The sequence below is a fragment of the Lemur catta genome, chromosome 19 (genome assembly GCF_020740605.2).
Source record: "Lemur catta isolate mLemCat1 chromosome 19, mLemCat1.pri, whole genome shotgun sequence".
NCBI lineage: Eukaryota > Metazoa > Chordata > Mammalia > Primates > Lemuridae > Lemur > Lemur catta.
In genome coordinates, this window is record NC_059146.1 from 20,604,171 (window position 1) to 20,615,704 (window position 11,534).

General features: G+C 35.9%; 1 protein-coding gene across 1 annotated transcript; it reads left to right on the forward strand.

The window, feature by feature from the left end:
- The first annotated feature begins 10,143 nt into the window (after positions 1 to 10,143).
- LOC123624180 (vomeronasal type-1 receptor 2) lies at positions 10,144 to 11,076 on the forward strand. The gene has a single exon (XM_045531812.1). The coding sequence runs from the start codon at positions 10,144 to 10,146 to the stop codon at positions 11,074 to 11,076; it is 933 nt and encodes a 310-aa protein (XP_045387768.1).
- The last annotated feature ends 458 nt before the right edge of the window (positions 11,077 to 11,534 follow it).

Sequence of the window (11,534 nt, forward strand, 5' to 3'; positions counted from 1 at the left end):
TTTATATCAAGTAGCCTGAGGAGGAGGAAGAAGAGGAGGGGTTGGTCTAGCTGTCTGAAGGATGGCAGAGGCAGAAGAAAATCCCTCATATGATTGGACCTGCGAAGTTCAAACCTGTATTGTTCAAGATCAACTGTATTAAACTAACTGGTTAAACTAGATTTTGAGTGTCTAAGGATTGTCAACATCCTTACAGTGAAACACTGTGAAATCAGTTACTAAATATTAAATATCAAAAAATAGTTCTTATATAAAGAGTAGATAGCATTTAAATCTCATAATCTGAACAACACATTTAAGACAGAAAATAATTTGGAAATTCTTTAAAAATCCAGTAAATTCTGAGATTAAATGTAAAACAAGTTTAAGTACACATCAAATTTAAAAAAGAATGATGTGAGCCACAAAAAAAGGAAGAGGGTACAACATAATTAATGTCCGTTTTAGAAAGCACCATGTGGTGTCAGAGAAGCTTTCTCCATTTTTTGCACTCTTGTCTCACAAGATCAGAGAAAGGGAAGACGATAATCTGGAATTAAATGAGCTAAGTCAGTTAACCCTCTGGCTGAACAGGGTTTGCAAACAGTATTATCATCTGATGCAATAATTAGAAAATGCAGAAGCCTCACACAACTGATTTTGCACTTCTCATTCTCTTCTACATAAACAATTTAACAAACTTTAAATTAATATTATAGAGCCACACATCTGTACTTCACAAGTTAATGTTCCATATTAAATCAATTCAACACTCACCTGGATTTGGGTCCTCCGCTTTCTTCACTACTAGGAGTTCTTTCCCCCTCTCTCCAAATGTCTCTCTCCTCCTTTCCTTCCCCCAACCATTTGTTTCCCTTTCTCTGTTTCTGCTTATTTTGTTTCCCCTCTGTACTCTTCTACCTACAGGGTGTTTGGCCTGCTGCAATCCTGGTTTTAATTCCTGTAGTTCGGTTCTTTCTCCTGAAACGTTCTGACTGCCCTCTAACTCTGCATATTTCTCCGTCTTTCTCCCCCATTTGTTTCCCCTCTGTTCTCCCCGAAAGGGGGGCGAAGGGACTGAAAATTGTATCGGGCGCGGTTGGGCACGGGGAGGGAACAGGAAGTCAGAAAAGGGTTTTCAGCAGGAAAACGACGCTGAGGGTGGTCGGTGGCAAATAAAAGGTCGAGGCCGGTAGCCGGTACTCGCTTCAGAAGGATTTTAATCCGAAATGGACGCACACCTCCGGACCTGCTGGGAGCAACAGGACTCGGAACGTCTTGGGGCCACGCCGCGAGAGCGACGAGCTCACAGCAAGAGCCATGGATAGGATCAGGGGTTTTAACCTAGAGGGCGACCCCCTGAAGCCGGGCAGTGGAGTATGGCGACCTGAGGCCCTCAAGAGCATTATTGAACAGAAAAACTGAGCACCACTCACCTGAGCTTGCCTGTCGACCCGCAGGATCCGCTTCCGGGTCTGCAGAAAACTGCGCGTGCGCGAGCGTAATGGGGCGGTGGAGGGGGCGGGGCGGGGGCCGGGACTGGGCGGAACTGGGCGGGGAAGCGGCCGATCCTGGTACCCTGGGTCTAGGCGTCCCCTCCGCTCAGCCCCCTGCGCGTTTCTACGTCTGTTTTTCCGGCCAGTGGTACCTGACCCTTGGCTTTTAGGTTCCTTTGAGTCTCTCTGGTGCCATTTCGAGACTGGCTAGGTGAAAACTTAGAGACGTTTGGGCCACTTAAATTGCAGAGATGTTCCTCTTAATTTGAAAACGGTTTACGTCAAAAGTTTTTTTCGCGAGCTGTGGCGGCTCGTCCTGCGATGGGACCCGGGGGAGGAGGAGGGCGGCGATGCAGGGCGAGGGTCGGACCCCTGAACGTCTTAGACTCGGGACAGTTGGAACTTATTACTTCATTAAGCAAGATCTGGAGTTGTCCGTGTAGGTGTTGGTAACTAGAATGAGATGCCAAACTGTGCCTGTGTTTTTTTCACTAAGTCCCAGTGGAACCTAATTTTCATTTCTGTTCCCTTTTCACCCTGGAGGCAAAGATGCACCTGGGGCCCGGCCATGGGTTGTGGGGGTGGAGGGCTGAGACTTTGCTTTAAAGGAACAAAAGTTTCGGCTTGTATCGATATAAATTCATGTTTCTTTCTTTAAATTTAATTTGTTATTCTAATCCGCACGTCTTGAGATGAATTATAAACTCAGATACCTTTGAGATGTACTGGTTGGCATCTGCATTTTGCTTAAGTCATTAATTACTAATGTACTTTCAAAATCTTTAGTTGTTTGGAAGAGTACTTTTAACATGAAAATTAAATTACGTAAATTAGATATTTTAACCTGTTTTCTGTATCTGAATGCTTTGTGTCAAGTGGAGATAATAAAGTTGGCTTATAAAAGATTGCCTTTGCTTTTAACTAATGAAATATTAATTTTGAAATGTTTTCAAAGATACTTGATAAGAATGTGTATTCCTTTATATGAACATTGAAGATAAATAGTAAAGCTAGTTTTCCAAATTTTCAATAGTATCATTTACACCCCTAATAATTTTTAATTTGAAATTTCAGAGTTAATAGCTCCTTTACTGTTTCCTGTGAAAATTTTGAAGGTGGTGCTGGCTGGAATATGAACTTGTCAGTTCACTACTGTACATGCTGCACAAATTTCCAACAGATTATTTCCAATAAAGGGCACTTTTCTGTTTTCCTCAAAAGTAATACCAGTTTCTCAAACTTTTAAGTTTTTTTTTTGTCACCTAGTATTTTACCAAGGTTTTATTATTTTTTAAGTAATCGAACGCTTGAACTCAAACAGATTTAAACTTTAGCGCATAAATTTCTCTTGGAGAAGAAAACTGAAACAACCCTTTTTCCTGTCCTCCTCTCTCCCCAGGCTCCCAGGTCTGAGCTCACCTTCCCTGAGCTCTGCTCATTCCACTCGGACCTACTTTGAAATGGACTTAGATTAAGGTCCGCTTTATACCATTTCGTGCTGATATTCGAACTACTCATCTAGTTTTCCTTCAGCCCCTTCTATCCTCATATGGGGGCCCCTAACCCACATTTTTAATGAAATATTCTACTCTCGTATTTACACATAACATATACTTGGTAATTCTGATCAAATGAAGTGGTTTCTCTTGGGCCAGACTGGAGGCTCCCATATTGCCCAAGAGAAATTGAGTTTATAAGGGGATCGGAGTAAACCAAGTCTGTCTACCACCTCTTTGGGTCTCTGGTTTCATAACTGGAAATTAGATCTGATAGCAGGTGAGGGGTAAAAAAAAGTGAGAGTGCATTTTAGTATAACTTCTTCAAGAGAAGAAGATGTCAGGAAGGAAGTTTGAGCATATCATGGCTCCCAGTGTGAGAAACTTAGGCATTTGTCCTTTGGTTTCTGCTGAGATCCTCAAGATGTGCATGTATATTTTTTTCATGATGAAATTTATTTATGGGTGTATATTTTAATGTTCTAATGATGCAATGTTGGAGGTGAAGAAAACAATTCAGAAGTAGAAAGTGAAGGTTTTCCCTTTTCTGACCCATCAATTATAGTAAATAGCCCATTGAGATTGCCAGGGTAAAGGGTTTAAGGAAATGTGTTCCCAAATTTTAAAATTTTTCACACTGCTTAATAAAGCACAAGATTTATATTGGGAACAGTTTTGTAAACTAGTTAAATAATGTGGATGGTAATATGTTGTTCCCCTTGATTATTCCTTGTTTGATACTAGCTTTGCATCGACATAATCCGTTCATTAGCTTGAGCTGTATCTTTCCAGACCATTTTATATACATTTAAGGTGCAGGATAGTGCATATAGTGACAATTCAGTGCACTGTTACTGTGTAATAATATTTTACATAAATACTACCAATTGATTTTCTTAATTACAAGTACTTTCTAGAGATTTTTTTCTAATATTAAAGCATATGAATGTACTAGAGTTTAATAATTTCCTCATTTTAGACTTTCAATATTATTTAATTTTTACAATAAGCTAGAATGTACAATGGAATCATTGTACTTCTTGGATTTTTAAACATGTGTATTACCTGGGTGTCTCTGAAAAGTGGCACTGATGGCTCATAGGATATGCTAGTTATATCTTACTCCATAAAAAAATTACCCCAAAACTAAGTGACTTAAAATTACAAACTTCAGTTATCCCACAGTTTCTGACAGTCAGAAAGCAGAGAGCGGCTTAGCTGGGTGGTTCTAGCTCACTGGCTTTCATGAGGTGGTGGTCACTCTGTCAAGCCCACTGCAGTCATCTGAAGGCTTGACTTCAGATCTTCAGTTTTCTTCTGAAGACACTTCACGGGAAAACATGAACATATTAGAGAATGACTACATTATCTTCTTAGGACATAGAATGCTCATGGTCAAAATAACATAAATGTAAGAATATAAAGGGGTTCATTGAAATATTTGATAAACTCTACATTTCAAATATCCAGCAAATACATATACCCATTAAAAATTCATTTGTTATTATATCCTGATGTATAGTGATCACTGATAATTGAAACACTCTCTGATAGAGTGTTTTCTAAGTCAATTTACTAGTGACAATTTATAAGGGTAAAAAACCATTTTCTCAGTGAATATGGTTTTATTTCATTTTAAATATGTTGAACCACATTGTCTTATTTTTATGTCTTGTATTCTGAAATAAACCCTTCTCAATCATGCTGAATATTTTAATTACTATTTTATATACAAATTCATAAGAAATCTTTTTTCAGTTTTTTGTTATCATGTATATAATGGCCACATAATATCTTTTCTTTGTTTTCCTCTTTTGTACAATAGATTCAGAAGAAGGATGATGGAGATGACCTAAACCTTGAAAACATGGGAGAGTAATTCTGCAAAATAATCATAAAACTTCATTAATATCTCGAAGTATTTAAAAGTTATATATGGTTTTCTAGATTATAATTATTTTAAAAATTCAGTTTTGGTATTCTATATTTTAGAGAAGTCAAGGTGGATTGTATTAGTCTCTAGAGATTTTATTAGAAATATCTATCAAATATGTTCATGTTTATCTACTATTTATTCTTAATTTGTGTCCTTATTTTTTATCAACATTGTGGTAGCTCTGTTTTATCAATCATTTTATTTTATTCAATTTTTATTATATTTTACATAATTTTCTTTAAAATTTTAAAATTTACATTGTGCTGCTTTACTTCCATTTAGTTTATGTTTCTTTTTTAAAAAATTCCTGGGCTGGACATCTAGCTCATTAATTGTACAGACATCTATTTTAGTACAGGAATTTGTAGCCATCTCATTTCTCTGAGCTGTTCTTGAATTAAAAGCATTGCATAATGTTTATGTGGTTTTATCACTGTCTTTTAGTTTAAAAGATTATAATTTTTCATTAGAAATATTGACCAGCTTTTTAAAAGTTTTTAGTATGTCAATATTCCTGAATATATAATTTTACAAATATGATTAAACAAACATTATCTGTATTATTAATATTTATATTTGTTAAATAGTTTCTCATGTTCTGTTATTTTTATTGTTCTGTATTATGCCAAAAATATGACATTAGCACAGTTTCAATATATGTTCATTGTATCAAACTCATTCATTGTATTTTTCAAATTGTTGAATTATTAATAAATTTCAGTGCTTTATCTGACAATAAGCAAGAGAAATTTCTTAAATTTTTTTGTTCCTATGGATGAGGGATTGTCCATTTTATTTTTTGATTCTGTAAATTTTATAACACTGAATGTTTCAGAGGACCAACATGCATCCATAAATAAGCATTCCATGGCCTTCACCTCAAAGGCCTCCTCCCCAGCTCTTCTAAGCATGCTAAACATCTCCATTAGACTCCTAGACTCATTGCCCCAATTTGGGAACACAGGCATCCCCCTGGAAACCTTTATGTTCATTGCTTAATAGAAAATATTCTACCTTCTAAAATCTGTTTTTTTTTTCTGTCTCCCGTATTCATGGCCTCTGACTTAAATTTTTATTAAAACCTCCTGATCTGTTTCCCATGTACACTTTGCCCTAAGTAGGTCATTCTTCCCATTTTTACCTGGAAATATTTTTAATATGCTACTGCCCTACCCCAAACAATCATATTTTAGCTGATTCACTTCGCTGTCAGGACTTGAGATAAACACAAAACCTGGTCACCAATGTTCTGCCTTGTGTAATGTATTATTTTATCTCCAGCTCTGTCTAGGACCACTTGCTACAGAGCCATTATTTTTTCATCTCGTTATCTTGACTAATCATCAGTCAGGCTTTCCCATTTGGTAAATTCTTCCCACACATCACTGCCCAATTACTTCTTGGGTAGTTTTAATTTATTGGGCTTAAAGTTAAACTTATGTAACTTTCATTTGACCTTTGTCTTGCTACAGGATATAAAGAATAAGTCCACTTATTATCATTTTGATAGGAATTTCTATTTCCCAAATACCAAGTATTAATGATATTATTACCACTGTAATTTTTATTACTTATTAGCTTTTAAAAAATACACTTTAGTATATTTCTGAATTTTTAACTTCACTTGTCTATCAGTCTATTCATGAATCAACATATCTTACAGGGCTATGCACCTCATTTTGTTTATTTTGAAGTGCTTTGTGGCTCATTTGTTCACTCTTCTGTTAGTTTTTTTATTGATACTTAATAGATGTACATCCTATTAGATTTTTGCAATAATGTTGCTAGTTCGAAAACTTAATGGATGGTATCGATATTGGGATCAAACTAAATGTATAAATTAGCATAAGGGTAATTAACCTTTTTATAAAATTCGGTTTTTCTATCCAAAAACATGATATGACTTTCCGTTTGTTTATATCTACTTTCATATATTTCAGAGAATGTGTTATCGTTTTCCTCATATAAGCTTTACAGATTTTTGTTATTCATTCCTAATTAGTTTATTTCATTTTGTGTTATTTTATACTTTTGTAATTGCAGCCCCTCCCACTGTAACTTGTAAATGATTGTTTTTTCTACATATGAAGGCTATTGTTTTTGTATATCAATCCTATATTCTATTAGCTTACTGAATTATTTTTTGTGGTAGATTTTTCTATCAATTCCTTTGTGTTTCTTGATGTATAATTCCATCATCTACACACATGGTTTTACATCTTTCTTTTCAATTCTTATGGCATTTTAAATTGCATTGGCTAATCCTCCAGTACAATGATGAATGAATAGAACAGATGATCATGTGTTTTTAATGTTGTTTTCTGACCTTAGTGGAATCATCCTAGTGCTTCTCCACGACTGAGATGAAGACTTTGTCAAGTTAGGAAAGACCCATCAATTCCTAGTTTTGAATATTTTAATTTAATATCAATACACATTGAATATATGTTTTTGTAACTATGAGTAGGATCCCCTGATTTCTCTCCCTACAAATATGATGAACAATATTAATGAATTTCCTATTATTGAATCATTCCTGGATTTCGGACATAAACTTTATTTTGGTGTTATTTTTCAGCTTTTTGCTATATTTTAGATGTTTCCGTCTGTAAGCATATGTGAGGTCTTTCTGTAGTATTGTTTTGGGTACAAACTTTAGGACATTTTAGTATCAGTATTTTGTTTAATTTATAATACTCATTTGGAAATTTTTCTTCCTCTTCAATGCCCTTGAATTGAGTAAGTAGCACTGGCTTATGTAACATTTAAAAGAATTGAAGACTTCCTGCCAATCTGGTTCTGGTGCTTGTGTTTGTGAGGGACTCACCAACTTCTCCCTTTCTTCTGAATATTGTTCTGTTTAGACTCCCTATCTCTACTGAAGTCAATATTGGTAAAGTGTATTTTCCTAGAAAATGTCTATTTCATCTACATTTCCTAGTTAATTTGTACTGAGTTGGGAAAATAAGAGAAAATATTTTCTGATCAATTATTGACATCATATTCTTACTTTCCCACTTACCAAATTGAAAGTCCTTCTTGGGTAGTTTGTGTGGTTGTATTTTTCTGCCCATAAATTAAATGATAGTGATACTTAGGGGTCTAAGGATTAACAAAGAGTTAAAGTGGGGGTAGAAGAAATTCTTATGGAAGCAAAGAGATACATGAGCTTCTGTCAGTCCTCATGTAAATGGTTAGACTTCAGCGTTTACTGCTGCTGCCATGAGAGACCCCGTTTGCCTCCAAGAATAATGGAAAAGAGTCTCTCCCAAAGACTCCAATCATCTCTTTGGATATGCTCAATAATCAAACTTTTAATCGATTCTGGGAATTAAAAAGTTTTCAGAACTGTTCTCAGCTCCCCAAGCGTGACCTGGCATTGCTGCTACACGTGAAATGATAATTGCAGTTCTGTGGGGAGGTGAGGTCACAGAATCGCAAACCCATATTTCAGGCTCTGGCTCTCTCCCCTCCCACACACACTTCGGCTGTCACGACCATCCCATAGAGCTCACAATCCTGGCATCAGGAAGGAGTCTGGTATTTTCCACCTCAGTTTAGGAGACATAGTCTGTAAGGAAAGGAGGTACATCAGGAATCTGGGTAGGTGTCTGGAAAAGAAAATCTTTTGGAGTAGAAACTTGTCCAGGAGCAGAACTACAAAGGAAGGAGGAATAATTCCTGAGGCATGAGCTGAGCTTGTGGAGTGGAACCAGAGGTCTGAGACCCTAAACTGACCCATGACTGCTGCTAATGTAATTTCATGAAATTCTCATTGAGGGGGTTCTTAGTGTTTGATCCAAGTGTTATGCAAGTCTGAATTGTAATTGTAAAATTAATCTATTTAATACAGTATACAGAAGTCACAGAAATATTTTCAGGAGTAGTATAGTTATTTCTGTAAAAGCTCTGTGCATGGGAGCTCTTTAATGAATACAATAGACCTAATTGAATTATCTATCAGAATAAACACTGTGACTAAGTAGTGATTGCTGAAATATAATTATTTTTTGGTAATTTGAATGTGACATGATTAATGGAGACAGTAAATGTGTCCGTCTTTACTGAAAATATCTATGGTCTGTTGATCATGGTGAGACTATTTTTCTTCCTGATATTAGGGAAAGGCCTTTAAGAAAAAGTTGACACCATAATAGAGGGTTTCAGACAGCAAACAATTAAGGACTTAATTTAAACATTTTAATTGTAAAAGAATAAATTGATTTTAAATATAATCTTATTAGGAAAAGCAGTCGTTTTAAGGCTTTTATGTTTCTTGTTATATTTTCTCTGGTTTGAAAACCAGTTATTCCCAAGCTCACTACTAATCTCTCTTCTTTTTCAATTTATTAAATGTGCAAGATTCCATTCCTTAAAATTCCATTTTGCATATCTGTATTGTATTTTAATAGCTTTCCCAAATCAAATATTAATTTGTTTCAGTTGTCCTAAAATAATGAACATATAGTTATATAATCTTTAAAGATAACTCTTTTCTACTAAAATATGTTATCACTTTTTATTTCTCATGTCTCATATTTTAGTGTGCAGCCTAACTTTATACATTAATTTTTTTGATGGGTGTCATTGTATTTTTGGTCCATGCAAACAATGAAATGAGTTTTTCTGTTGTCATCCTAGCATTTACCTACATTAAGTAAATCAAATTGGGTCATATAAAATTATTCAGTGCATCTATAATTTATTCAGACCTCTGAATATTCATTTATAAATTATATTGGTTTGTAGAATACTTAGACAAAAATGGGAAATTATCAAGCCAAATTTATAAAGTAAATAAATTTTAAATATGACAAGGTATTTATAAGTGTATGTATATATATATATGTGTGTGAGTATATATATACATATATATAATTTAAAGAATACAACCTGTTAACTGTCGTAATATAGCACAGTATTGAATATTGATGTCATTGCAACCAGGGTATGCAGGTTCAAATCCTGCCTCCACTGCTATTTATGTGAGTCACCTAACCTCCCTGTGAGTGAATTCTCCTAGTTGATAAAAGGAAAATAATATTAAGCCCTAACTCATAGGATTATGAATATTAAATGTTAGAGTAGGTAAGGTGTTATTTTAGCTACTAATTCTCAGGGGGAAAGAATAGTAAGTAGAGATGTTATTTTCCATGAAAATGTAGCCCACAACTCATGTTTCCATGCAGAGCCCTCTGCTTATGAATTTGAATATTGAGTCCTGGAAAATGACAGAATGGCCTCCGTCGATTTGAAAATAGGAACGATCTTCCTACTGCAGATTGTCATTGGAATCCTGGGGAATTTTTCACTCTTGTATCATTACATGTTCCTTTATGTTGGTGGATGCAGGCCAAAACCAATGGATTTGATTCTCAGGCACCTGACTGTAGCCAACTCCTTGGTTCTCTCTAGAGGAATCCCAGAGGCCATGACAGCTTTTGGGTTGAAACATTTAATCAATTATTTTGGATGCAAAGTTTTTTTATATGTTCACAGAGTGGCCAGGAGTGTGTCCATTGGTACTACCTGCCTCTTGAGTGTCTTCCAGTTGATCACAATCCACCCTATGAACTCCAGGTGGGCAGAGATTAAAGTAAAAGCTTCAAAGTACATTGGCCTCTCCAGTATCCTGTGCTGGACTCTCCACATACTGGTAAATATAATTTTTCCTATTTATACAAGTGGGAAGTTGAGCAACAAAAACATCACAAAGAGAAAAGATCTTGGATATTGTTCTCCTCCACTTCATGATAAAGTCGTTAATTCAGTGTATTCAGCATTGACATCTTTCCATGATGTTTTATGTTTGGGACTCATGCTCTGGTCCAGCAGCTCCATGATTTTCATCCTGCACAGGCACAAGCAGCGGATCCAACACATTCACAGGAACAATCTCTCCCCTAGATCCTCACCTGAGACCAGAGCCACCCAAAGCATCCTTGTCTTGGTGAGCACTTTTGTTTCATTTTATGCCTTTTCCTCCATCACTTACATTTATTTAGCTCTCTTTGATAATTCCAGTGGGTGGCTGGTGAACACTGCGGCACTCATCACTGCATGTTTCCCAACTATTAGCCCATTTGTTCTCATGAGCCACGACTCCAGCATATATAGGTTCTGCTGTGGAAGAAATACAGGATTCTCTCATGTCATCAGAAACATATGAATTGTCTATCTTGCATCATATTCGGCCATTGATACACTCAGACCTGAAAGAACCTTAAGAACAATTATGAGCCAATTTTACTGCACAGAGAGGGGTGAATAAGATAGACTGAGCCTGGCCCAACATCAAATACTCAGTAATAATGGCCATAGTAAATGAAATCTTAGGTGATTAATATGTAAGTACTTATATAGTGGTGCTGTACAGCTGACTAAGACAACCCCTTAGAAATCTCTGCTCTTACTCCACCAGTTCCGTAGCTTGACAAGTCAGAAGATTCCCCAGAAATAGGTAGTAAATCCTGGGGATTTAGATTCTTGGAATATGCTCTATCCTCAATTTAAGCTTCCCCACAAATTTGTGTTCATCAAACATCAGCCAGACATTCAACTCAGCACCCCGCTTCAAGGTTCCCCCCAAACCCCCACTTTTGCAAAAAGGCTTCAGTGAGCCACATG